The sequence below is a fragment of the Aspergillus ambiguus genome, assembly GCF_047715705.1.
Source record: "Aspergillus ambiguus strain CBS 117.58 unplaced genomic scaffold BDV59scaffold_2, whole genome shotgun sequence".
In the NCBI taxonomy this organism is placed as follows: domain Eukaryota; kingdom Fungi; phylum Ascomycota; class Eurotiomycetes; order Eurotiales; family Aspergillaceae; genus Aspergillus; species Aspergillus ambiguus.
The window spans coordinates 429,217-454,908 of NW_027395515.1; the positions used below are offsets into that span (position 1 = coordinate 429,217).

At 49.2% G+C, this 25,692-nt stretch overlaps 10 protein-coding genes across 10 annotated transcripts; 4 read left to right on the forward strand and 6 right to left on the reverse strand.

Annotated features, from left to right (window-relative positions):
- The first annotated feature begins 1,990 nt into the window (after window positions 1-1,990).
- BDV59DRAFT_46147 (uncharacterized protein) lies at window positions 1,991-2,758 on the forward strand. Its single transcript, XM_073696444.1, has one exon. The coding sequence runs from the start codon at window positions 2,199-2,201 to the stop codon at window positions 2,679-2,681; it is 483 nt and encodes a 160-aa protein (XP_073552311.1). The 5' UTR covers window positions 1,991-2,198; the 3' UTR covers window positions 2,682-2,758.
- Window positions 2,759-2,828: 70 nt separating this feature from the next.
- BDV59DRAFT_190521 (uncharacterized protein) lies at window positions 2,829-5,990 on the forward strand (the record flags this gene model as incomplete). The annotated part of the gene is made up of 10 exons (XM_073691760.1): window positions 2,829-2,856; window positions 3,700-4,991; window positions 5,025-5,055; window positions 5,089-5,127; window positions 5,158-5,322; window positions 5,353-5,534; window positions 5,568-5,733; window positions 5,773-5,797; window positions 5,837-5,869; window positions 5,909-5,990. The coding sequence occupies 10 exons, from the start codon at window positions 2,829-2,831 to the stop codon at window positions 5,988-5,990; spliced, it is 2,043 nt and encodes a 680-aa protein (XP_073552312.1).
- Window positions 5,991-6,740: 750 nt separating this feature from the next.
- On the forward strand, window positions 6,741-7,779 carry BDV59DRAFT_190522 (SCO family protein; the record flags this gene model as incomplete). The annotated part of the gene is made up of 3 exons (XM_073691761.1): window positions 6,741-7,166; window positions 7,276-7,600; window positions 7,658-7,779. The coding sequence occupies 3 exons, from the start codon at window positions 6,741-6,743 to the stop codon at window positions 7,777-7,779; spliced, it is 873 nt and encodes a 290-aa protein (XP_073552313.1).
- A 91-nt stretch (window positions 7,780-7,870) lies between these two features.
- Window positions 7,871-8,676, reverse strand: BDV59DRAFT_167970 (molybdopterin synthase catalytic subunit). Its single transcript, XM_073688001.1, has one exon. It carries the CDS (start codon window positions 8,464-8,466, stop codon window positions 7,903-7,905), a length of 564 nt encoding a protein of 187 aa, XP_073552314.1. The 5' UTR covers window positions 8,467-8,676; the 3' UTR covers window positions 7,871-7,902.
- Window positions 8,677-8,751: 75 nt separating this feature from the next.
- Window positions 8,752-10,211, reverse strand: BDV59DRAFT_167972 (uncharacterized protein). Its single transcript, XM_073688002.1, has 4 exons — window positions 9,874-10,211; window positions 9,191-9,817; window positions 8,944-9,134; window positions 8,752-8,893 (listed from the first exon to the last, which is right to left on the reverse strand). Exons 1-4 carry the CDS (start codon window positions 10,069-10,071, stop codon window positions 8,860-8,862), a joined length of 1,050 nt encoding a protein of 349 aa, XP_073552315.1. The 5' UTR covers window positions 10,072-10,211; the 3' UTR covers window positions 8,752-8,859.
- Window positions 10,212-12,982: 2,771 nt separating this feature from the next.
- On the reverse strand, window positions 12,983-15,757 carry BDV59DRAFT_190525 (uncharacterized protein; the record flags this gene model as incomplete). The annotated part of the gene is made up of 5 exons (XM_073691762.1): window positions 12,983-13,915; window positions 13,949-14,326; window positions 14,360-14,412; window positions 14,446-14,575; window positions 14,615-15,757. 5 exons carry the CDS (start codon window positions 15,755-15,757, stop codon window positions 12,983-12,985), a joined length of 2,637 nt encoding a protein of 878 aa, XP_073552316.1.
- A 2,596-nt stretch (window positions 15,758-18,353) lies between these two features.
- On the forward strand, window positions 18,354-19,538 carry BDV59DRAFT_208384 (aromatic prenyltransferase; the record flags this gene model as incomplete). Its single annotated transcript, XM_073695198.1, has 2 exons — window positions 18,354-18,389; window positions 18,456-19,538. The coding sequence occupies 2 exons, from the start codon at window positions 18,354-18,356 to the stop codon at window positions 19,536-19,538; spliced, it is 1,119 nt and encodes a 372-aa protein (XP_073552317.1).
- Window positions 19,539-20,006: 468 nt separating this feature from the next.
- BDV59DRAFT_197845 (glycoside hydrolase family 13 protein) lies at window positions 20,007-21,874 on the reverse strand (the record flags this gene model as incomplete). Its single annotated transcript, XM_073693018.1, has 3 exons — window positions 20,007-20,532; window positions 20,584-21,343; window positions 21,403-21,874. The coding sequence occupies 3 exons, from the start codon at window positions 21,872-21,874 to the stop codon at window positions 20,007-20,009; spliced, it is 1,758 nt and encodes a 585-aa protein (XP_073552318.1).
- A 1,394-nt stretch (window positions 21,875-23,268) lies between these two features.
- BDV59DRAFT_208387 (isoamyl alcohol oxidase) lies at window positions 23,269-25,336 on the reverse strand (the record flags this gene model as incomplete). The annotated part of the gene is made up of 6 exons (XM_073695199.1): window positions 23,269-23,504; window positions 23,550-23,553; window positions 23,585-24,489; window positions 24,547-24,751; window positions 24,798-25,189; window positions 25,259-25,336. 6 exons carry the CDS (start codon window positions 25,334-25,336, stop codon window positions 23,316-23,318), a joined length of 1,773 nt encoding a protein of 590 aa, XP_073552319.1. The 3' UTR covers window positions 23,269-23,315.
- On the reverse strand, window positions 25,186-25,562 carry BDV59DRAFT_167976 (uncharacterized protein). Its single transcript, XM_073688003.1, has one exon. The coding sequence runs from the start codon at window positions 25,551-25,553 to the stop codon at window positions 25,395-25,397; it is 159 nt and encodes a 52-aa protein (XP_073552320.1). The 5' UTR covers window positions 25,554-25,562; the 3' UTR covers window positions 25,186-25,394.
- Between the last annotated feature and the right edge of the window lie 130 nt (window positions 25,563-25,692).

Below are 25,692 nucleotides of genomic sequence, written 5' to 3' on the forward strand. Positions count from 1 at the left end.
AGAACGGCGAGCTACATGCCTCTTAACCGTCATCGTGACCATGATAGATGAATTAATTAATCTAGACGAAGGCTGGTCATCCCGTTCCAGCAACCTGGTACATCAACAGGCCGAAGGAAGGTCGGAGACCCCGACTCGACAGTCGAATGTGAGATATCAAAATTTAACCTCGCTAGGGCCGCGGAGGCTTTCTCCCCAACTGTCGATTCGTTTACCCACTAAAGCCGATGGGCGATCTCGTCGATCAATGGGCTCTTTCTTTCTGGTTCTGTGGCACACCATTAAATCTTCCGTAGGCTCAGGCACAAAAAGGTGGAGGTGTACTTCTGTCTCCGATAACCTTTGTGCACTGCAAAGTACCCTTCGTAATGGCGGGTGTGCATCGCCACCACGCTACTAACAATAACCACCGCGTCTATGCAGTCAACATCGGGTAAATGAAGCTGACGGTCATTAATAACTTGGATACCTTACAATTTATATTCGCCCATCGCAGACGCTGGAAGGCGTTTTGCTGCCGCCCTGCAGAAACGCCGCCCGGACCCGCATTCCAGAAGCACATTCTGGTTGCTGTGATGCTACCGGGATAGCAACCGAATTTTTTTTGTTTGCACATGGACTCTGTGTCATTGGGGTTGTTCAAAGCCACGCAGCTAGGTTGCACTCTTTCTACGTTCATGCGTCGGTGTCCGGTGTATAGAACGACACGAACACGACTCCTACGCGTTATTCTCCGACCATGGCGCCAGGCACATTGTGGCTCTTAAAAGAGGAGAAACCTTGTAGTGTCGTCGCAGTTGTGGGCTGGGCTCTTGGGTGCCAAACTGGCTCAGATCGATCGGGTCTTTTTGGCTTTGATCATGGCTCAGCTTTAGGGTTCGAAAACCGTTCCCCCTTGTCTGATGAGTTTCGCGTTAGAGATCGAGACAGGTGGTTATGACCATCCATTGGTGTCTATCATCGTTTTAGCCACCTTGGCCTTAACCTGAAGAATAGCGTGCACTGACAGCGTACCACACAGATGACAGTTGATCTATCGAAACGGCCACCAGACACAGTTCCCCGCGGGACAAGTAACCTCGCTGCATCGGATCTAATGCCATCTCGTCGATATCATTTTGATAGGTACAGACTTAGTAGAGAGATCATGAACATTGTGATCGTGAATAAACCGAAGCGAGATGTGTGGGAAAGGCAGAGGCAGTGTCGAGACCGCAGCGATGCAACGCATCGTGCACGACCCGCATTCCAATGTGGTGTTAGAGATTTAAAGCCACTATGGAGATTAAATCTATGCGTCTGGATGGAGGTGTGGAGTAGACAGCCCAATTGCTTCCATGTAGCTATCCTGTGCCTGTCGGCGTACGGCATCTCAATCGATGCATCTGCATGCATCATCTCGAGTCCGTTTGGAGCTAGGCTCAGACGGTATTCCCTCGAAAGACGCCTTTATTTGCCCTTACTGCGCCTAAATTTCCTTTCCGAGAAGGCCAGCTGTATCGTCCCTTGGGCAATTCTTCACGGGGGGCACGGGAAGCACCTGCACGGTGCAGACGGATCTGTCGGTTCGTACAGCCGGGACATTCTTTAATATGCAAGATCCACGGCATCCAAGGAAATCATCTAGCAGATATTGCAGATGAACGAAATGAACACCGAGAGATCCTCGACGCGACGCGCTGCAGCATCGTGCGGGTCACCAAGGCCTGGTCCCCGGGTGGCAGAGTAGATTTCAAGAGCTACCCTTTTCATCCCAATTCCTCCTACCAAAGATCCGTCCATCCAAGGCCGATCATTTCGATCGAACGTTCATACTCCCCGGAAACCAACAGTGAGCAATGCAAAGCGCAGATCCAGGGCACCCGCGACGGTGGCTCGAGACACGCTGCAAGGCATGTTCAATAGGTTTCAAACAAGGACAGTGGCACTGTCTTCCCAGCTTGAACCTCATGTCCTGCCCATCCGCCTAGTTTACCGCACAGAATCCGGCGACCCTTGCCGATTCCTCAGGGCTTCCCGTTCTTATCAAGACTGTCGCATAATGACACCCTTTCACGGTCTGTGATCGGAATCGGGAAGGCTCCATCCGCCCCCGTGAGCCGAGTGAAAACAGGGAAACAAACGCCCAGTTGGCGGGCAACCCTTGGGGAAGGGGATTTGTCATGTCTTCCAAGGGGTGGAAGTGATCCAGGTGATGGATGATCTCAATTAACATCCAACAGAGTATCAGCCATCGTCATAATGACCCGAAATTGACCCCGTACGACCATCATCGTTCAAACGATAAAGAAAGGGAGGTAGGGGCGTCCCGTTTGCTCCAAGCCTGGAGACTGCGAGATGATAAACGTCCGCGTGTTGCGGAGGTGTTCCATGGTTCGCGCATCCGAACCGGCCTGGATTTGGATGAACCCTCCGATCGAGTCCCCAGGTGGAGAGAGATTGACCCAGTGGTTCGTTCCGCAATTCACGACCACCATCCGACTAGGGCTTCAACAGTTGTTTGCTCTTTTACTAATTATTATAGAGTCGATTGGCGCCCCTCAAGTTTTGGACGGTTGGCTGGTGTGGGATTCCGGGAGCGAACAGGCAATATCCCTCGCACATTGGTCCAAGTGTTGACCGTGCGATTGCCAACGCATCGGTCGGAGAACTGGCCGTTTACCAGTTTTATCCAAAAATAGGAATTGGGGGCAACGCCCAAGACTTGTGCGGTTGGGCGTTAACGGACTCGACGACTCGGTCGAATCTGAACCACCAGACGACAAGAACCTTCCATTGTCTTCGATGGCGAACGGTCTACAGTGCGGACAACGGAGCTCTCTGGACAAATGGATCTCACACGGACGGACCTAGGGCGTGAGATATGCCCCGAGTGTTCCCCGAGCACAGGAGACGTGTTCTGCAGGGAGGAAAGGGGCAGTGTAGGACCGCCGGACAAGTTGTGGAATCAATAGATCGGATGCAGCAGAGGAATAGTGGTCTATGTTCGGAAGCCGACCACCATTGGATCTTGCAATTAGCTTCATTTGCGTAAGAACCGGCAGTGATAGTGGCCTGGAGTCCGTAGAGAAGAAGAGTCCGCCTGATGGATAGGGCTGGGCCAGACCCGTGACCAGCTCTCTCCCTTTTCATCTTCTCGTTCTCTCCTGATCGCCTCTCCGTCTTTCTCTCCCTCGGCTTCACCCACACGTCCCCCCCTCAACCAGCACTTCTATCAATTTCCCTCTGTACTGCACGACTTCCCATGACTGCCCCGAGCCTGTCATAGTGCTCGTGGCGGTCGGGAAGGGGAGCAGGTCCAGCTAGTTATCATCCCTGGGGCTCCGGACTCCGAGCAGGGTACGTGATCTGTCGTCTCCCAGCCATCGCATTTCTTCCATTTGACCAGCCACTCCCTTCAAGTCGCCCTCTGTCGAATCCCTTTTCTCTTCCATGTGCTCCATCTTTCAGGACTCTTCTCCCAAAAAACCATTACCCACATTCCTCACGGTTCTTAATTATCTTCAAGCTTTCTTCTTTTTCGCATCTAGAAGCTAGACTGACGCCCGAAGCACATCGCAAGCTCCCCTGTCTCCCTGTCTCGAGGTGGGACAACAAATCGACTGGACTGAAGCTCTCATCTCTCATCGGCGACTGCTGTGCACTCAACTCCCACATTGTCGTCTTATCATCCGCTTCGCCATCCCCCGTCGTCTTCAGCGGTGTCTCACCACACCCCCGGCGCGTTTGACGAGTCCCACGAAGTTCACGACCCTTCAACGTTTACGACTCATTTACGGCAACGCCAGCAGCAGGCTGCTTCCCATCCCGCCTCCGGTTCTCGTCCTCATAATTCTTCATCTGCGCGCCCTCTCAGTGCGCACGGAAGCACCCGTTCCTTACGCCGGACCTCGCGTCTCGCCCAGCGACCAGCCTCGGTTGATGCCTCGGGCCGTCCGTCTCGCATAGAGCAGTCAATTCCCGTTCTTGTCCAGCCCATTTCAGATCGCACGACTGGAATCGCTGCCCTGCGACCCGCACTCTCCGAACCACAGACCGACGACGACCACGACCACGAAGACGCCGATTCGGCTCTCGACGAGTACAATCGCCTTGTCCGCGGAGAGTCCTACTGGCCACCCCGGTCAACCCGTGTCTCTCCCCGCACCGCGTCGGCCATCCTCTGGGTGCTAGAAGAAGGCATCCGGAAACCGTTTCCGTTTACACCTGATTGGGACGAAGTGAATGCGTCCATGTCGGAATTAGCAGGTGTTCCCGGCTCGATTGGCCTTGGGGGAGCTGAGAAACCCCAATATGGAGCTTCGCGTGCCGCGAAGGGCCCCGTCCCTGTCAATCCTCATCCACCCAGTGGTGTCCGGACACCAACCGACATCATGAGACAACGCCGCGATCGCGAAGCGCGTAAAAGGGCAGAACAGGAGGCCCGGGATCGGGAGCAGGAGGAGGCTGAACGCGGGCATCAAGAGGCCCAGCCCCAAGCCCAAGCTCAGACCTATGCTGCTGGTGTTGCCGGTGAAAGAACTTCTCAGCGGAGAGCTCCTGCTCCAAGGGCGCCGCCGACTGGATCGGGGGCCCAACCCACCGGCCCTGCAACCACCATCCAACAGCCTCCCGGGATTTCTGAGGGATCTCGACGACCAGATCATGGTCACACTCCGTCCCAGCCAAAACCACCTATGTCCTCTGCCCAGCCGACCTCTTCCCAACAAGCCCCACTCCACGCCTCTGCCGCGTTGCCAAAACAAGGTCAAGCTGCCTCGTCTATACCACCCACTACCACGCAGTCGCACCAACAACCCCGCCGGGCTGCCTTCCCGCACGCGTTTGAACGGTGGGAAACCCTGTCGTCCCACTGGGAAGGTCTAACGGGATACTGGATTCGCAAACTTGAACAGAATAATGAGGCTATGGAGCGTGATCCGATCAGTCAACAAATGGCCCGCCAGGTGACTGATCTATCTGCGGCCGGCGCCAATCTCTTCCATGCTGTCGTGGAACTACAACGCTTGCGCGCTTCATCCGAGCGAAAATTCCAGCGATGGTTTTTCGACACCCGTGCGGAACAAGAACGCTCCAAGGAAGTCCAAGCCGAGCTCGAACGGCAATTGAGGACAGAGCGACAGGCCCGTACGGAAGCGTTCTCCTCTCTGCAAAAAGCTGAGACTGACAAGACCCGCGCCGAGGATCTCCTTAAGGAGATGCGCAGGGAACTTCAGATCTCTAAAGAAGAGGCCCGTCGGGCATGGGAAGAACTCGGCCGTCGTGAACAGGAAGAGCGTGACCGAACTAACTCCCTTCGAAATGGTGAGCCTACCTTGGTCGGTGGGGTGCAAGTGGTGCCCATGATACAAGGCATCCCCCATCGCCCAGGGAGCTCGAACCGCCCTCCCACTCGCGGCGATCCGTATGCCGGGGCTGAAGATGCCGGGAAGGTATCAGAAGGCCAATACTATGAGCAGGGGCCCGCCTCTCCCACCGGGACTGATCCATTTACTGAATCAGCTGGGCCTTCCGCCCAAGAAACCCATTTTGAAGTGAGCCAACCTCCCACCACGACAGCCGGCCAGTATTACGAGGAGCATGGCATGTACCCAGGGCGTCCATCGTCAGAGAATGATGATCGCTCGTATGGCCCCAGCGCTGGTAGCAGTGAACCTGGCGAAGAGGAGTACACCAGCTACCGTCGCACCCAGCCCCCTCCCCTTGTTTATCCCCCCGCAATGTCGGAGGAGAGTGACGAATATGAAGGATCCATTGAGGGCGTCGAAGCAGGATATGTGCCCAGCTCGATGCCGGGGTCCACGCCGCATTACGACCAATCCTCCGTGGATTATAGCGGATCTGGTTGGGGAGTTGGTGCCGGATGGGAGTCCGTCACGCCTCGCCATCGTCACCCTACGCGTCTGAGCGACGTGATTGAGGAGGAGGAGCCCCGGACGACGCCTAGTCGTGCCAGCCGTGCCAGTCAAGCCAGTAGAAGTGTACATTGAACCGGCCGTTCTTATGACTTTGCGCCGTACATAAACTGCATATTAATCAAAACTGCGACGTTTCCTTGTTTTCCCTGGAGTCTGAGCTGCTGCTTTTAATCAGCATACATCTATCCGATATCGTTCTTGTGTCGTGGATTTGTTTCTTTCTGTGGGATGTTTCTTATACCAAGGTCTTTCTCGTTGATATCCGGTGCCTAGCTATCGCCCCTTGGGGCCGTCATTCGCGGCGATCGGAGTTCAGGAAGGGTATCGGGAATAGCTTTGTAATTTTATCTTTCCTTTCCAGTGTGGGTATAACTCTGTTAGACTGAATAGAAAGGAGACCTGATTATATCCTACAATCCTACGGAGTTTAAAGCGCTTATATATATACTGAATGACTGAGACTTAGAACTATATATTTCAATTCGTGCACACATGCCTAATCATAAGCTAACACAAATGTGATTGATCTGCCCGATAGCTCACACCAGGATTTTAATATCCACGATGTCTATCTAGATCACTCAACTACAGGTCCAATAATGCCCCAAAATTGGAGGTACGCGACAAATCACGTGATACACAATTCACACCTCAGGCATCAGGCTAAACCGCATCGGCGACCTCATGATCGGCCGTTCAGAGCTCATCCATCGACCCAAGAAAAAAGCTCCCTCTCCTCCCCTCTCGCAGCCAAATTGATCCGCAACCATGGCTTCGACAACGAGATATCTCCTCCGCATGGTGAACTGTTCTTCGCGCTCCATGATCTCCGCCATTGAGACCCCTACCACCACTGCTCGATCTCAAACCATCCTCCGATCTCTCCGAGCCACGTCTGCGGCTTCACTCACACCGCGCCAATTTACACCTATTACCACGACTCATGGCCTAGCCCTCCATCAGCGGACATTCGCTACGTCGGCGGCGCGTAGCCGCGCCCGCACAATGGGCCAGCTGAAGGCGCGCAACTCGACGGGCCCGTTTTCGTGGAAGTCGGCATTGCTGTTCGTCATCACAGGCGCCGGGATGATCGTGTATTTCCGTGTGGAGAAGGAGAGACTGGAGCGGAAGCGCATCGCGGAGATGAGCAAGGGCGTGGGCCGGCCGAAGGTTGGCGGCCCGTTTGTGTTGAAGGATCTGGAGGGGAAGGAGTTCACCGCGGAGGATCTGAAGGGCCGATACAGCTTTGTGAGTTGTTTTCCCATTCCACTTTTTTTTTTCCCCTGGATTTGTCCCTGATCGTGGGACTGGCCTCTTGCACTGGTGAGATGGGTTGGGCTGACTGTGCATGGTCTAGGTGTATTTTGGCTTCACGCATTGCCCGGATATCTGCCCCGACGAGCTGGACAAAATGGCCGAGATCATCGACAAGGTGAAGGAGGCCACCAACGGCCAGAATATTTTCCTGCCAGTGTTCATCACCTGCGACCCGGCGCGCGACACGCCCGAAGTGCTGCGGTCCTATCTGCAGGAGTTCCACAAGGATATCATCGGCTTGACCGGCACGTACGAGCAGATCAAGCATGTGTGCAAGCAGTACCGGGTGTACTTTAGCACCCCGCGCGATGTGAAGCCCGGAGAGGACTACCTGGTCGACCACAGTATCTACTTCTACCTGATGGGTGAGTGCGGCTTTTGTTGGATTACACGAGACAGTATGCGCTGACTGACTGTACTAGACCCCGAGGGCGACTTTGTCGAGTGTATTGGCCGCCAGGACACGCCCGATTCCGCGACGAAGGTGATCATGGAGCATATCAACGACTGGAAGCGGGAGGGGAAGCCGTTGAAAACTGAGTAGGCGGGGGTGGAGATGATGCCCCGATGTGAATATGTACGATAGAAAATACCCTCCTCCGATGTACCGAGCTGTAGAAATCCATTTATATCGTTCTGGTATCTTGACTGGCCTCCATCCCATACCTCATCCGCTAGAAACGGGTTTCCCCTCTGCATCCCTATCTCGGTTCGCCCTCCACTCCGCCCCGCCGTCGACGAATTCCTCTTTCTTCCATATCTCCGCCTTCTCTTTGCACAGCTCCAGCACCTCCTCGCCCGCCCGCCACGCCGCCGCACGATGGCCTGCACTCACTGCGATTGCAATTGAGGCCTCTTTTATGGGCACGGTGCCCAACCGGTGCGCGATGAAGATCCCCAGGAGGCCGTGCCTGGACACCGCATCGCTGGCGATTGCGCGCAGCGTCTTGAGGGCCAGTGGTGGGTATGCGGTGTAGCTGAGCTGGGCGACGGGACGGTCTTCGAACGTGTCTCTTGTGGTGCCGAGGAAGAGGACGTTGGCCCCAGCTGCGGCTGATGAAACGCAATCGAGAGCGCGCGAGGGATCAAGTGCAGCGTAAGTGAGTTCGAGATGGATGTTTTGCGCGGGATCGGTCACGGTGCGGGGATAGGTTGATGGGTCGATGTGGGACGGGGTCTGTGGATCGGACTGTGTGTTCGGTAGTGTTTTGTCCTGCTGATTGCTGGACATCGTGTATATCTGCTCTTGTGTTTGGTTGCCTGTGCTGCTTGGGGGTTGGAGAAGAGGGGTTGATGCGATCCGCGGGGTGTTCTGAGAAGTTGTGATTGAAGGGCAGAGATGGGTGGAGAAAAAACAGTCTGTGTGGTGATATAAATAGAGTGTATGGCTATATATAAATTGGGACAATCGAGGTGTTTACATTTGCTTGAGCTGTAGATGAGTCGGAGATGAAGTCGTAACTTGGGATGCGCGAGAGGACGTTATCAGGCGGCCTCAGGCAGAAATTGTTGTTGCCTTACGATAAGCCCTTCTATATTGCACACTCAATCAACTGTATGATCTATCCCTAACCGTCCCTTGTTTGCACCTGTACTCCTGATAGAAAAGAAAATCGTTACCCAGTTACATATGATCTTTGAGAACAATGTGCATGTACCTATCGAACAGAATTAGACCTTCTCGTGTTGAAAGGGGGTGGATACTCACGAGCTCATCCCAAGCAGCGCCATGAATATACCCAAAATACTCTCGCCCATAACCACATGTCCGCTGGACGCCCATCCCAGACCAACAATAATGCAGGTCTTGATCTGGGCAACGACAGTGGAGCTGACTGCTCCCGCGGTATCAATGATGAAAAACCCCGACAGATTGACTAGGCTCGCCAAAATACCACTCTACAACTTGCAGGTTAGCACAACCCCTCGCATAAACATCAGACTAAAGAACGCACCAGTAAAATAGAGAACCACATTGACCCCGGCACCGAGTAGACGCTCGGCGGGGTTTCCATCCATGGGATTGCAAAGAGCAGCAATCCCGCACTCACCGGCGCTTGGTTTAGTAGGAGTTGCATGCTACTCATCTCCAGCTTGCGATGGTAATGCCCAATCCATACCACATAGATGGAGCTGGCGCTCACTCCCGCGAAAGCAAACAGAATGCCCCAGAAGGATGTCGTGGGTTTCCCATCGTCTTTTGGGAGCGAATCGTAGTAGGAGACAACCCCTACGCCCGTGCAGAGAAGAGCAAGAGGGAGGAATGCAGGTCGTGGGATCTTGGAGCGGTACAGGACATAGTTAAGGCCAGCAACGATGGGGGTTAAAAGAAGACGTGAGAGCTGGTGGAACATCACCGAGGAATGCGCAAGCCCCAGGTTTTGGAGGACAACCTGGATACACATCGCGACCGAAAGAGGGAGCATCTGTGCAATTGACGCCTCCTTGGGAGTGAACAGCCCACACCAAGGGCGGGATGCAGCCCATAGTGTGCCGGCGGTGATAAAGAAGTGATACGCGGCGAATGAGACCTGGCAATTACTAAAGGACGGGTCTGAAAAAATGGACTTGTTGATGAAAACCTTGCGACCGGATGTGAGAAAGTAGACTATGTTTCCAAATAGAAAGGCATGCTTACTATTGCCACTGTTGAAATGATGTTGATGGCTGTCCATATCAGAAACTGAGATCCCCCGGCTGAGGAATCCTCCTGTTTCTCAAGGTCTTGAAAATCTTCTCGACTATCAAAGTCCCGGGAATCTGGGTCTGTCGTATGATTGAGCAGATGCTTCGATTCCGCATCTCCATTTCTCAAGTTGGTCGTCTCGTCAATCATGGTTCACTTAGTGTCGATTGACATGGTCATTTCATTTCTACCTGCACAAGTAAGTGGACCTACCCAGCACTATATACCCAGGGATAGCTAGTCGTATGCTTCCTGACAAATTGACAGCCCACACATCATCAGGGTCCAAATGTCAAAGGGTGGAATGTTACCCCAGCATCCACTGGCATTGATTGGCATTAATAGGAAGGGTATCCATACTGACGTCAACGAGATTCACCCTAGACTAGCAGATAGTACAATAACGTCCTTTATAAAGCGTATATAAGTGTTATGGGGCTCCCTAGAAATTGGAGCACTTTACTGCTAGCCTTCAAAGCTCCCGTCTCATCCATGCGGGAAAGAACTGAGAGGATTGTCCTTAGCCCAGCTCGACGGGAAGTTCCAAGTAGAGCCACTTATCGGTTTTCCAGGAACCTCCAACATGGTCCGCTCCGGCCCACATCGCTTCTAGACCCCGATGGTGTTCCGCATAAGGCAAGGTTGCAGGACCACAGATTGACATCACGGGGAGGAATACTGCTACATAATCCTGCCAGAAGGACGTGATTTAGGCTCGTGATTAATTTGTCTACCATTTACACGCCATGAGGGACCTAAAATAACACATCCCTCAGAATGCATTACCCATACAGACTATATCTACTGATTGATGTCTGTCCAGAACTTCGCCGTGACCTAGTAATTCTAATAGCTCATGCATGATTTGCTGGTCTATCTAAATAAAATAATTCGGCTTAATTAGGAACAAGGAATCCTCCTGGATATTCCAAGTCTGACAGTTTCACTTGCTTTTTTGACCACGGATCATTCGTCTCCTGCCATTGTGAATATACAGTGTCGTCTTTGGCCACCAACCGATGGATATTCAGACGTGTGCTGTATACCATATTCCATGACTTGGCTTCATGATACTTCCCGTTGTCGTAACTTTCAATATCAGAATCCTTTGACGTAGCACCTGCCGGCTTATAGGTGCCGATCAGATTGGGGAACGGTGCATAGCATCGAAGGTGTGGGCGATTTTTCCCTCCACATAAGTCGCTCATGGCATTGTCGACGGGAAGGTCCAAATAATCCACCGAGAGCGCCGCAAGGATTCGCTGCGCACCTTCCAGGGTGACAGCATATCCATAAAGACAGCAGCCCATATTCGCTCGGTACATATACCGAGTTGACTCTTCGGGTAGCTCAGGATGTTTTGCTTTCCACTCATCTGGCGGACCCCCCCAGGTTCCTCGATTATTCAAGCTTGGGACGGTGGGATCGTTCGGGACCGCGTAAATGGAGGTCTCGTTATCTGCTGCACCGCTCGCGCAACCTCCAACCCAAAGCATATCCCAATTGGTACCGTACGGATTTTCTTTTGAGGGCTTTGGGTTGTCACTCAGTGTGCGTACACCACGAGCCAATTCGCGAAACTGCTGTCGCACGGATACGTCCCAGTCCGCATCATCTTCCATGATAAGTGCTGTACCATACCCATTTTCAACGACGCTGATTTGACATGTTAGAGAGAACCAACGTGTTTGTATCGATCGTGGACTTACTCTAGAAGAGCGTTCATGTGAGCTCGCCAGCACGCGGCTATTGTCGGCTTCCAAAACGACGCGTTAAACTTCTGTAACTTAATTAGCGATGCCTGGAACGTGAGCTTGGATGCAAAAGCTGATACCTCCGGTAAAGCTTTCTCAATTAAGCTATCCGGTCGTACTCCGTCGATCCATTTTACTTTCATTCCATGCGTGGATGCTGCCAGAGTAAGGAAATCGCGTTTATCAGTTCGCTCTTTCAGACCTATAGCATAGATTTTTTCGAACTAGATGGTTTGTGTTAATTCTGCTGTACAGCCTAGATAATCATGAAACCTACCCCTAGCGTCTCATTGCTAATATGATCGTAGGTCGTATCTTCGGTCAGATGGTGTCGGCTAGCACGAATTAAATCTTGTGTTGATCTATATGCATCTCGATCTGTAAGAAGAATTGAGAAGAAAAAGTAGATGCAGAACACAGCTGCCAGGCTCTTGACGAGCGTGGCGCTCCACCTAGTCATGGTGATCGCCATAGGGAGCGAAAGAAGAAAAGGTATGAGGCTCGAGGCCTTAGAGTCGTTCAAGATGGGAGCATGTGGATTTTTGTCTTGGTGCTTTTCATGACCTTGCTATACTGTCTAATAGACTAATATGCCCGTTAAGCAAATGGTAAGTACTACTAGTTACAGCGGGGCATTCTTTGCAGCAAGACCAAAAGCGTTCATCATTTCCCTGTTTGCATCCATAAGCTATGGCACTTTAATCGACTGAAAACCATTGAGGTTTAGAGTCCACCGACTAGAGGCCCACCCATGTGGTAGTATCGGTGATGATATAGTGATTGCCACTGACTGCTGCATAGATCGAAGGCCTATTTCCTGAGATTTCGCAGTGTGTCAAAAGTTACGACAGTTAATTGGGTCGGGCTACCACCCAGGTGGAATGTTACATTCCAGATACGAGCTGTAGAACAGCGTAGTGTGGTTGGTACCTGAACCGGTTCGTACATTCTCGGGGTAGGATACAACTTATTACGCCCGCATTTGGAAATTTCCATTTCCGGCTTCCACCTGTTCCCAGCCTAAGAGCCACCTGTGGTAATATAGACTAGGTAGGTTATGTGGAATAGATGAAGATTTTCTACTTTTTCAGAATTTATATATCAATTGATATTATGGCGACTTTTGTCATTTATATTAAGAATTGCAAAGCCTAGAACCTTAGGAGAGAGAAGATAGTTACCTAGATTATAATCTATCAATATAGGCCGAAAACTAGTCATGGAATGAAGACATAAATCTGTAACCCAGATCTCACCATAATATCCGTCTAGGAGCGCACGATGTCATGTGCTTCCGATCCTCCCATCTATAACCCTCGTGCACACATAGCTTTACTCAAACACTTGTAGACGTTGTGCACGTTTTCTTCACTGAGTAAACGATAATGCAGCCCTTGAAGCTCATGATATCTTGCCTCAAGCCGACTAAATCGGGCCCAATCCCGATGCTGGTTTAGCCAATCCGAGCTATTCACCCCCAGCCCGTCAGACGGATTAGTGTAAAACACATCGATACTCTGGATATTTCCGCACGGCTCGTAGCCGCGGGCCGCTTGTGTCATGGCAAATGAAAAGTGCGACCATCGTAAGATTTCCGCCGAAGTCATGTCCAGAGCAGATAGTCGATTTGGCGGCGCTATTTGCAACAGTCGCTGGAGCGCCACATCTTGTGATTGTCCTTGTAGCTTTGTTGATAGTGAAATCATATCCTCCTCAGAAATTAGCCCTATCGAGCTTGCTAGGTGTAAGAGACTAGTCGTCCAATCTCCTTCGGATATAACCCGTGCGTGGTATGGTGGAAGGTCAAGAGATCCAAAAAACTGCACAGTGTCGCCCTCCTGGTCAAGCAATCTGCAAACTTCATAAGCGATCAATGATCCATATGAATAACCAGCCAACGCGTAGGGGCCGTCTGGCTGCTTCTGTTTGATAGCCCGGTGATACGTCTCCGCGGCATCACGAATGCTACTGAAAGGAGTCTCCCCCCGATTGAGCCCCCGGGCCCGGAGTCCATGAACGGGGCGATCATTGAATAGATTGCTCAGGGACACGAATACAAGGACTTCACCTCCCACAGGGTGAACAAGCCAAAGTGGTGTCTTAGAACCGCGGGGTTGGATCGTTACGACGGGATCGTAGTTTGAATGGAAATTTTCCAGACGCTTAGCCAAGCAGCGAACAGTTGGGCAACTCAATATATGAAACATGGGAACTTCCCGGCAAAGCAGCTTTTCGGCATGCTTTTTCAATGAGATAAGTTCCATAGACGTTACCCCAGCGTTGGATAGGGTGGTCTCGACACCAAACTCCTCTGGTACAAGAGACAGAGCTTGCGACGCCGCTTTCAGGAGCAATGCCTCCAAGTCATTGCTAGGCGCAACGATGTTAGAAGATAACTGTGCCTTGATCAACCGAGAATTGGTTTCCTCGAAGTCTCTATACCTGCCAGCCTCTAGAGCATTCTTGATTTTGTTGCGGGATAACTTGCCCAGACTCGTTTTGACCAAGGCAGACTTATCCAATGGAACGATATATGGCCGGGCGCCTGTCATTATAAGACCAACTCTCGTTATTTCATTTTGCGCCTGTAGCCGAGAATTGATGTCATCTTGTTCATAAGTTGGCAGATATACAACCGCTAGTTGTTCCGTCTGTGCTTCTGCAGGTCGGTAGGAGAAACAAACAGTAAAGCTAGGGGTGACTGCCGGAATCTTTGCATCTTCTATGGCGGATTCCACTTCGTGGGAGGCATATTTGACCCCATTGATACAGATCAGTTCTTTCGTGCGTCCCATGAGATTAAGGTTGCCAGTCTCATCAATAATAGCAAGATCGCCCGTTCGAAACCACCCATCGACGGTGAAGGACTCCTTAGTTGCCTGAGGATTGTTATAGTATCCCTGACAGACAATCGAGCCAGCGAGTTCTAAATTCCCCACTTCGTTGGGTGTATTGATAGGCCTGTCATCGGATAGGGAGGTTGTCCGCATACGGATACCCTCAATCTCACAGCGGCCGACTGATGCGAACTCATGCTTTCTTTCTACATCGTATGCCGGAAATGTCGTATTCCAAGTGAACCCAGCGCATGTTTCTGTCATTCCGAACGAAGGGACGATGCAGTTTTCTGGTGCCTTGTACGCGCCCAGACGGCGTGCAAGGGCGGCGCATGTTTGAACCACGTTGGCTTCGCCACCAGAAACAAGGTATCGTAGGCAGCTAAGGTCCAAGCACTGGTGGTCCGTACATGCTATTTCTTGCAGCTGGGTTTGAAGCTTTGCGAGGAGGAAATTGGGGGCGAACACCTTCTCGACTCGATGTCGATGGATCAGTTGAAGCAGCAGTAATGGGTCCGGGATTACGTCTGTCGGATGGACGTGGACTTGATCCATGTGCGCAAACATAGGATGAAAATGCATCTCTATCAGACTTGCAACGTGGTCGAGGGCAATCCAGTTCAATGTCGCATGGTCTTCCCTTAACGACAGGAATGATTGCTTGCCTGCAAGAGAGATAAGAAGCTGGTGATGGGTCAATGGAACTGCTTTAGCATAACCAGTACTTCCGGAAGTAAGCATCAGGAGCGCTATGCTATCATCACCGTTGGCCCTAATACAATTCCCATTCGTTGGAGCAGGGAGTTCGGCATCCGACGTGCCGACGGATTCCACGTTTTGAAGCCGGAGCACAGTGTCCGATGGAAATTGACTCCTCAGCGTCTCACGCGTTAGACAGACAGGATCATGCAGAAGGGACTTTAGATGAAGCAAATGGGCTCGTCGATGTTCCTCCTTATGAGCAAATGGTGTTGACATAGCCGGAATACATCCAGCATACAACAGGGACCATAGCCAGACAATGTTATCTGTGTGGTTATCAAGGTGTAAAAGCACGATGGATCCACGCTCGAAACCGGATAGTCCACGAAATGCTGCTGAGTTCGCAAGGGCCAAATCCCGTAGTTCACCATAAGTCAGTCGTCTGGAAGTCTCCACATTTCCAGGATCATAGATCATCATCGCTTTGTTCGGAACCCTGCCCGCTGCCTCCTCTAAGACCTGGAGGATATTACTTGGCTCCATGGCGCCTCGTATAGTAAACTAAACAAGTCAAACTGTGAAACTCTTAAATCAACCAAGAGAGTTATTTGTCGACTCATTGATTACAGGAAGGTTACATATATATGGCTGTTTAGGCCTCAGCAGGTAGTACGCGCACTATGGAAATTGGATTTTCCATGAGACTGCTCTCGGGATGAGCTAGTCTCCTAGGTTTGAGACATCGTAGCTGACTTACATCCTCATTGCAATCAGAGCCATGCCAAGATAGGGATCGAATGGTCAGATGGATCTTGTTCATGGGTGCTCACCCACAGCCCACGTCGATGTGGTGATGACATAGCCAAGTTATTGATCAGTCTGATGACGATCCATTCAAGCCACAGAGTCAGCCCAGGTAATATCACAGAATGCAGTCAAACATGATTGTTATACTAGATATCGATGTTGTGTAACGTGTGACGAGTGCACAGACATAGCTACTACCACTTTCAAATTAGACCATGCAGTCTTTCACCCTATGAATATCCGAAATAGGAAAGGTATTCAGGTACAGAAGGAAGAAACTGGAACAAAGGAGTAAACTCTAAATATCATTAGCACTGTTAGTATGTGACCAGATACTGGAGCATACGTGTCTGTTATGCAGGTAAGCCTAATTCCCAAATGTAGCTCAAATCATCATGAGACCTGATCAAGGCAAGTGTTTTTCGAGAGAAATTCCCATTAGTCTCAAATGTGAAGCATAAATGTAATCCTTTCGCCGTTTCGTTGTCGACGTGAAGAGCACATATTGTTATTGGAGTTCTCTACAGAATTTGGAATATTTCAGTTAAGTACGTATGGAATCATCTCATAGAAATTTAGTCTAATGAGGCCCGGCATGATATAGACATTCGCCAGCAACATGACAGGTATAAGCCTACGCTTTGATACGGACGAGATGGCACAACTCTACGAAACGGTTAGCGAGAATCAGTATCAATCAGGGCTAATCCTCATCAATGAACTGAAGATTAAGCCTGGCGAACGCGTTCTCGACGTAGGTGCGGGAACAGGTCGGCTTACGGCCCAGACTGCAAACTTTGTCGGGCCAGATGGAGTGGTAATTGGAATAGATCCACTGCCGTCTCGAATCGGCATTGCTAGCCAGAAGGCTAAGACAAATCTATCATTCATGGTTGGGGATGCCCAAAACCTTTCGCAATTCGAGGCATCCAGCTTCGATGTCGTTTATTTAAACGCAGTATTCCATTGGTTACCAGACCAACCTCGAGCACTGTGTGAGATTGCCCGTGTCTTAAGACCTGGGGGTCGCCTTGGTATAACCACAGCATCAGGTGATCATCCGTATCCTCATGAGAGGATCAAGATGCGGGTGATGGAAAGGGAACCCTATCGGCATTACCGAGATACTACCAAGGGTGGCGCAAAAGGCCCGACGAAATCTGCTCTCGAACATCTTCTCAATGATGCCGGATTCCGGACGTCTTCTCTTTGTTTGGCTCCTCACATTCTCGTTACAAAAGATGCTGGCGAAATGATTGACTTTGTGGAGGCGAGCTCATTTGGAAACTTTCTGGGCCACCTTCCGGAGAGCCTACGGGAATCTGCGCGGAAAGAAGTTGAAATAGAGTACGAAAAATCTCGGACCAATGAAGGGATCAGGGCAGAAGCACAGCGATTAGTTGCTGTGGCTGTCAAACTTTGAAGATGAGCTTAACCATCAAAAGGTTATAGCATTATCTGTATGAATGCTAAGATTATTTGCTTTGTGATACATCATAGCGAGTTTATCAGGAACCGTTGTGCGACGAGTAGGCTGACGCAGTGTAACGAATAATTATATGGACAATAACAAATAATCCAACGCATAAGCCATTAGCAACTGAACCAGCACGCCTTTACCAACAGATGATGGCGTTTATTGAGAGATCTACCATACAAATTCCTGTACCAACCGGTCCCACGAATAATAAGAAATATAGAAAGAGTTTACGTAGTTGCTCGTATCTGCTGTAAAACAGTGCAACGGATTCCGTTTGGACCAGATGATGTATGATTGTCGCATCAAACCTGCAGAATTGCGTATCAGTGCACCATCTGGTGACAATGCTTACTGTGTTTGTGCAAGTTTAAAATTCAGCTGCAGGGAACTCAATACGAGGTGCTTATGCAATTGTTGAAACTTATGAGATCTACTTGGTTGTGTATGGAATTCATAAGTATGTTGCAAGTTTTTGTTTGTGTCTGCATCCTTGTGCTATTGGACACATAAATGTCCAGCATGCACACCAAAAACAATATGTCGAGTGTGCAGAAGTCTGACAAGGAAAAATTATCTCCTGGTTCGCAAATTCATTGTTTGCTTCGAAGACCCTTGTCCTTGTAATACATTCACGCAGCCTTTCAACGCAAAAGGAACATAGCTGTAACACGCATGCCGATAGGCATCGGAACATACAGGACTTGTGTGGATCAATATAAACATCTCCCAGCTGCGCCAAAAAGATCTTGGTAACGATCAATTAATCCAGACATTGGACGCTTGGAATCTCGCTTCATCAACCACTCGTCAGAAATCGCACAGTCACATTTTCTTAAACCAAATATTGTCTCTATGGCAGCAGATACAAGTCTCTCGGGGCCTTCTTTGGTTGCTAATAGCGCAACTGCCCCTAGCTTGCCTCCAAATTCCGAGTTGGATACTTCATCTAAACAGCCCTGGAAAGTTATCGCAAGGGCTCTGGGATTCCAAAGTCAGGACCATGAGCTCTGGTGGCTAAATGCTGCCCCTATGCTAAACAGGCTCATGGAGGAATGCGACTATGGCATCCACCTCCAATACAAATATCTTCTATTCTTCTATCATTACGTTATCCCTGTTCTAGGACCATTCTTCCCACCGGGAACAGTACCAAACTATATTAGCCGTCTCACCAAGCACGGTCATCCTCTTGATATGAGTATCAACTTCCAGGAAACAGGTGGGATGGTTCGGATAACGTTTGGGGTAGTCGGAAGCTTTGCTGGCTTACAGCGAGATCCCCTTAATCAATTCAAGACGAGAGAGTTCCTCAATGCCCTTACACCTATCGACCGAAGCATCAGCCTTCAGTGGTTTAACCATTTTGAGTCCGAATTTTTTATTGATCACAGGGATATACAGATGGTCACTTCTACGCTTCCGAAAGTAGATTGGGCAACAAAGATGCTATCAGCTGACATGAAAAAGAATGGAGACATGGTGCTCAAGGCCTACTACATGATCCGTCCCAAGTCAGTTGTAACTGGGCTTCCTACTTCCACACTTATCTTCAATGCTATTCAACACCTGGGGCCAGCATTCAATTCTGGTTTATCTCTCATGAAACAATTCTTTTCCACTTCACATGAAGCCAAACCCTTGGATATGGGCTTACTGGGGTTTGATTGCCTTGACCCCGAATTGTCGCGGATAAAGCTATACGCCTCAAACAACGATGGGACATTCGATTCAATCCGCAGATTCTGGACGCTGGATGGTGCTCTAAACGATGATATGATTACCAGGGGCCTCAGCATCTTAGAGCGTATTTGTGACTTGATGCAATTTCGTTGGTCAACTGCTTCTCGATCTTTGCCAATAATGTTCAACTACGAAATAAAACAGTGGTCGACACCAAAACCTCAGATATATCTTCCACTACTTGACAGAAATGATCAATTCGATTCTGAAAGATTGAGAGCGGTTTTCCAAGATTTGCAGTGGAAGAATGTTCCAGTTTATGAGAATAAAGAAAAGGGAGTAGCACAACTTTTGTGAGTATACATTCTCGCACAGCTTAGCCCGTGCAGATAATTTACTGACTGCGTTGCTAGTTCAAATCTGGACTTGAACTCTACCATGCACGTTCATCGTTGGCTGTCATTCTCGTATACTGAAGCCAAAGGTCCGTACATGAGTGTCTATTACGATGGACTCAGTGGCGAGAGAGGCAGTCTTTTCTAGGTCTCCAGTGACGCTATAGATAGTAGCTTCCATTGACTGTTGAAGTTGAAGGTTAAAGCGAGGTGTATTTACGCTTTCTGACTTTATTCATCAATCGATTTGATCTCCCTCGAAGAGGCTGCTATTGTGCAGTAGTACTACTGCCCAGAGGATAAATATGGATATCTATGATAACTGCACTCTTCCAATCAAGCGTGCCATCCCCATAAATTCGGTTCTGCCTATTTTCTCGCAAGCAAACTCGAGCATAGCAACCTTGAGACTGAAAATCTAAGCGACGAGTTATAACAGCACCACCACCGCCTCATAAGGTCGAAGAGTCCATACGGTCTCTGAGAACCTCGACTTTACGGACTCTGTGGTGTCGTAGCTATCCAATAGAACACCTTGTATGGCCTTTATCCCATTGGAGGCAGGATCCCACTTCAAGTTCTTCTCGGTCCAGTTAGCCAGTACCAAGGCTTTCTGGTCTCCGTATTGTCGGGTATACGCAAAGATCTCTTGGCTCTCTCGGTCGACCAGCTCATAGTTCCCGTACACGAAGATGTCTAAGTGCTTTTTCCGGAGGCCAAGAACCGCTGCCCAATAGTGATAGGTTGAGTTGGGATCTTTCACCTCCGCCTCGGCATTGATCCGCACATAGTCCGGATTGACAGACATCCAAGGCTTGACATCTGGTCCGGTGAAACCACCATGCGGCGCTGACGTCCACTGAACAGGTGTGCGTCCATTATCCCGCGATTTCTTTTGGTATTCTTGACGGGCGATTGCCTGTGCCTTGGTATCGTCTGGCCTGTGTTTTAACATGCTGAGTAACATCAGTAAATGCCGTAATAACTTAGTCAACAAATATACATACAGTTTCCAGTGATTGAGGCAGTCAATATCCTTGTACTCGTCCATCCCCCATTCCGGAGGCACGTTCCTCATTCCCAGCTCTTGACCTTGATAAATGAAAGGCGACCCGGACTGCAAGGCCAGAACAGTAGCGAGCATTTTTGAAGAAACTAGGCGATTCTCTTCCTTCGCGTTAGTATACCGATCGATAGAACGTGGCTGGTCGTGGTTCTCCCAATATAGAGCATTCCAACCGTCATTGTCGTACATGAATTTCTGCCACCGTTCAAAGAAGGCTTTCAAGTCCGTAAGCTTCCAGCTTCCCGGCTCAAATTTATCATATATGCCATGGTCGATGTCAACATGTTCAAAATTGAAGATCATATTGATCTCGTTCCGGTCATACTGAACCGCGCGCAGCACCTCCTCTGTATCCTTGACGAAAGGCATCTCCCCAACGCTAAAGGTATCGTATTCCTTTAAAATTTTGCCCAGGTCCTGCAGATATTCGTGTAACCTAGGGCCATTAGCGTAGTATTTATCGCCCCATTGCCAAGGAGTGCGCGGGTCCTTTACAGGCGCGTCCGGAAAGCGCTGATCCTTGCTGATGAAGTTGATCACGTCCATACGGAAACCGTTAGCACCCTTGTCAAGCCAGAAGCGCATGATGTCATGGACGGCCTTGCGGACGGGAGGATGTTCCCAATTGAGATCGGGCTGCTCAACGGCATAGAGATGGAGGTAATATTCCCCTGTCAGCTCGTCCCATTCCCATGCACTTCCTAAGTAAAACTTAGTATATGTGGTCCATGACACATTGCCAAAGAAATGTCATTCATACCTTGGAAGTGCGAGACCCAATTGTTGGGTGGGTGTCTGTTCCCCTGTTCATCATATCGGGCTGGCTTCCAGACGTACCAGTTCCGAAACTCGTTATCCTTTGAGCTACGAGATTTTTTGAACCACTCATGCTGGTCACTGGTGTGATTGACAACCAGGTCCATCAGGAGCTTCATGCCTCGCTCATGACACCCTTGGATCAATTTCTCCACGTCTGCGACCGTGCCGTATTCCTCAGCGATGCTGTAATAATCGGCGATGTCGTACCCCATGTCTACCTGGGGGGATTTATACGACGGACAAAGCCAGACAATGTCCACGCCCAGGTCCTTGATATAGTCAAGTTTAGAGATAATGCCGGGGATGTCGCCAACACCATCATTGTTGGAATCCTTGAACGAGGCCGGCCAGATCTGGTATACGGATGACTCCTTCCACCAGGCGCGGTGGTTTTTGTTGGCAGGCTTCTCCATGGCTGGGAGTGGTGCGGAGGGCGTCTTTGGTTGGAATCAAGGTCGAGGGGGAGTATCGGATGCCACTTATATGACCGCTGATACCCAAGGAGGGGCACTCCGACGGCCAGTAATAAACAGTCGAGGGCGCATCGTCCTACGAAGTAGTGATTGACGCTGTGGTTCATTCCGCGTGGCCCAAACACAATGCCCCTCCGTGCGGAGAAATTTTCGGTGGATTCATTCTCCAGCTGCAGAACATTGCTCACGAAGGGGATGCAGCCACTGAAACCGAGCCGAGACTAGATCCACTGGAGCCTCTGATCGAATGACGGCAAGACACGGGGAAAGCTGATGGATCCCGAATTACCAATAGCCAGACCTACGGACTTTACTGCGTACGAAGTACTACATACACTCAGTACGCCTTAAGGTAGTTATAATTACGTTCTTCAAACCCAATTAAAACGTACATTCATTTCTCGTGAGAAGTGATAATCAAGAAGTGTAGGAGTATTACCAACTACTAGTGTTGGACCGTTACCGGAAGGCAAATAAATAGCAATCTGTATAATTAGGGCCGTTGACTATTCTGAACCGTGCATCAAGATGCTCTTTGTGGTTATCCCAACATCGATCACGGTCATCCAACTGTTGTGACATAAACTTATTAGATATTCAATTATGGAAAATACGCCAGGCCTCTAAGTACCGGTTACGAAGGTAATTAGCGGGGATTCGAGCTCCTGTTCACTGTCAGTGTCTGAGGACATTTGTGGAGGAAGAACAAAAAATGAGCTGAAATAATACAAGTGATATTCGCAATTTCAGTGGACATTCTTTTTGGATGAGTTTGTGGTGGTTCCTGTGAAGGCAGATTGGACATTGATGTGACATGGGAAACTGCAGAACGAACAAAGTTCAATTCGAGCTTTATAAATACTTTGCGTATAACTATGAGAATTTCCAAATTCCACAGAAATTTTACTTTAGCAGCCCTTTCAGTTTGGTAGAAAGAACAATGGCATATATTCAGGAAATTTCCATGTTTTCCCTATGGCTTTTGTGCTTCACCCTTTCAACCGCCAATTTGTCGTGGAAGATACCACAAGGCTGCAAATGCTAGCATATAATCACACTTCTTCAACCAGTCACTATATCCGATTCTACCCATGGCTATTATGTTTATTTGATGAATGTTCATGTAATGTTTCAATGTCAGTCAGAACTTTAAAACATCTCAGATAAGGATACGATATCTAGTTTGTACATGCTGGCTTAAGCTACTATATAGTTACATGACTTACTGCGCCACTCAGTCGGGCATTTTCTGTATTGGCCTGAGTAAGTAAAATAGAGCTTGGGACACCGAGTAAAGTGACCACTTCCTTTTTACCTGACATAGAATTTAATTTCTTCCTTCAATTCATAGATACTAATAAAGGTTATCCTCAAGAGATTCCTACATAGTTAACAGACAAAGCGGGCCATAATCCTTTTCTGGGAAATTTATCTCGCCCCACTCTTGGCTACCAACGCATTTAGGGCAATAAAAAATATTGTCTGCATCGTATTGTTGTTTTATTGCGTTCAGACGATGATAGTTTGAGCCAAAGAAATCAGTTACCCAAAAAGGGTTGTGTCGATCATCCTGAGCATCATTAGTTAGTTGTCATCACATGTAGTTTCATCTCACTTGCCTCGTTCATATAGCTCCCTAGGTTAGTCGACAAGGCTCGCATGGCTCCTATCTTTGTATATGTAATATCATTTTTTGTGGCCTGAGATGTTGCATGATCCGCATCTTCCGGCCAACCTCTCGATACAAGATGCACAACATACGTTGATCTCCATGCAGGATTGACTGCAGAGAACTTATCGTCTGCATGTTCAAAGATTTTCCCTCCTCCTATTAAGTCAAGTGTATTGACTGTCTGCTGGTCTGGAGTTCCCGCAACTATCTTGATCACGTTGCGCAGGCGAGTGTGGTTGCTCGCTAATGCCTTCTCGTCCAACATTCGTGACGCTGTAGATTGGCTAGCTCGACTAACCGACCCATGCTGATTCCACATGGCACGGTAATAAGCACCGTAACTTGAAAATTCAAACCATTCGGTCGAAATAGCTAAGGTCGAGCCACTTCCTTGCTTCAGTTTCTGGAGTAATGGGTGAAAGGCCTCCTGTGCCTCACTCTTTGGTTGACTCATCACTGCGAATGTATGGAAGTACACTGTAGTTTCGTTCTTATATAGTGGGACCGGACTATTTATTGACCATACCCCGTATCCGGAGAAGCCTGCTTTGGATAGGGAGGGGGAATATGCGTATATATCAGTGATAGCGTCCAAGAAGACGTCAGTATAATTCCCCAACGGCTGGATGACGAGAGTCTGAGCGATGACCGGTTTTGAAGGGTATATTTTAACTGTCATGGAAGTTACCACTCCGTACGTGCCTCCACCGCCCCCCCGGATGGCAAAGTACAGGTCTGGGTTCTGGCATGGATTGGCCAGGACAATCGACCCGTTTGCAAGCACAATCTGTGCCTCAAGCACCTGGTCTGCAGCCAGGCCATAGTCATGGCAAGCAGGAGAATGGCCACCCCCTTGTGTGTAACCACCAATGCAACCGACATTCTAAAGCGGATGAAAAGTCAGCAACAGTAGATCCACATTTTTCCCAGGTAGGATTACCGTATCTCCGCCGCCGACTATAGTCATGTTGCGTTTGAAAACTTCCTCGTAGGCATCCTCCCAAACGTACCCTCCACCTATAGTCAGTGCTGAGCCATTCCACGAATGGCTTTGGCATCCATCTGATGGGTTGTAAGTATCATGATAAATGATGCCTTTGCGGATATATTTAATCCAAACTTGTAGAGCCCCATAGCCTTGGGATCTAAGGTCCCATTAGTAAACATATGGCAACGAGCTTTGTCACTTACTTTCCCAAAATATCGTGGCCAGTATTGCGAACAACAAGGCGAATATTGTGCTTTCTTGCAAATTCAATACCTTTCGCTACTTCATCTGGTTCTGTTGCATTGATAGTGTAAATGGGAGCAGGCCCTAGTGCGCAGTTCTTGGCCTTATCTCCAGCTTTGATGTCAATCGGAGGGCACGAGTCTTCGGTTGGAAAGACATATCCCACCGGGGATAGTGATTGGAAAGTGGAATTTGTCCATTGTTTGTAAGCATAGGCGCATTCTGCTTCGTTATAATATGGGCCCGGGTAACAGGAGATAGCAGGAGGTGTATTTTGGATTAGTTTTCCAGAAACAGATGTATTGAGACTTCTCCAAGTATCTTCGGAAGGCCAACAAGCATCATTCGGCGTCTGCTGCAAAGTAAGCTGTTTGACTCCTTCTCTTCTCCGAAGAAAAAAAGGAAAAGGTGATAAACATACACACTTGCATGAATGTTCACAGAAGGTGTGTTCAACTATCGACAATATCAACAATGACAGAAGGCACTTATTAAGCATTGTTAAAGATTTAAATCAATGTACAATAAGTCTGGTCAATCGTGGAGGACGTAAGGCCTCATGAGTGACTGAGGGGTTCCAATTTATATGTCCATCCAGCCATATCCATAGCCACGATGACAAATAGACGCAACATAATGAGCAAATCGCATACTAAGACACCCAACGTGAATGTAAATTTAAATACGAGATCTTCCTCAAGTAGTCGTTGTTCCATTACAATGGCGTCAGCCTGAAAGAGCGAGCAATACGAGACAGGCCACCATCAGATGAATTACCTTACAGTCACTTCACATTTAGCACATTAGGCAGCTGCATTATAATGAAGCATGAAAGCAACGTACTTAGCAATATAC

Bases quoted from the DNA above. Each gene is read 5' to 3' on its own strand.
- BDV59DRAFT_46147 (XM_073696444.1), top strand. From the start codon at position 2,199: ATGATCTCAATTAACATCCAACAGAGTATCAGCCATCGTCATAATGAC.
- BDV59DRAFT_167970 (XM_073688001.1), bottom strand. From the start codon at position 8,466: ATGTCCAGCAATCAGCAGGACAAAACACTACCGAACACACAGTCCGAT.
- BDV59DRAFT_167972 (XM_073688002.1), bottom strand. From the start codon at position 10,071: ATGATTGACGAGACGACCAACTTGAGAAATGGAGATGCGGAATCGAAG. The intron at 9,135-9,190 runs GTGCGTTCTTTA...TGCAAGTTGTAG, and splicing joins TGTGGTTCTCTATTTTACTG to AGTGGTATTTTGGCGAGCCT. The intron at 8,894-8,943 runs GTGAGTATCCAC...TCTGTTCGATAG, and splicing joins GCGCTGCTTGGGATGAGCTC to GTACATGCACATTGTTCTCA.
- BDV59DRAFT_167976 (XM_073688003.1), bottom strand. From the start codon at position 25,553: ATGGAACAACGACTACTTGAGGAAGATCTCGTATTTAAATTTACATTC.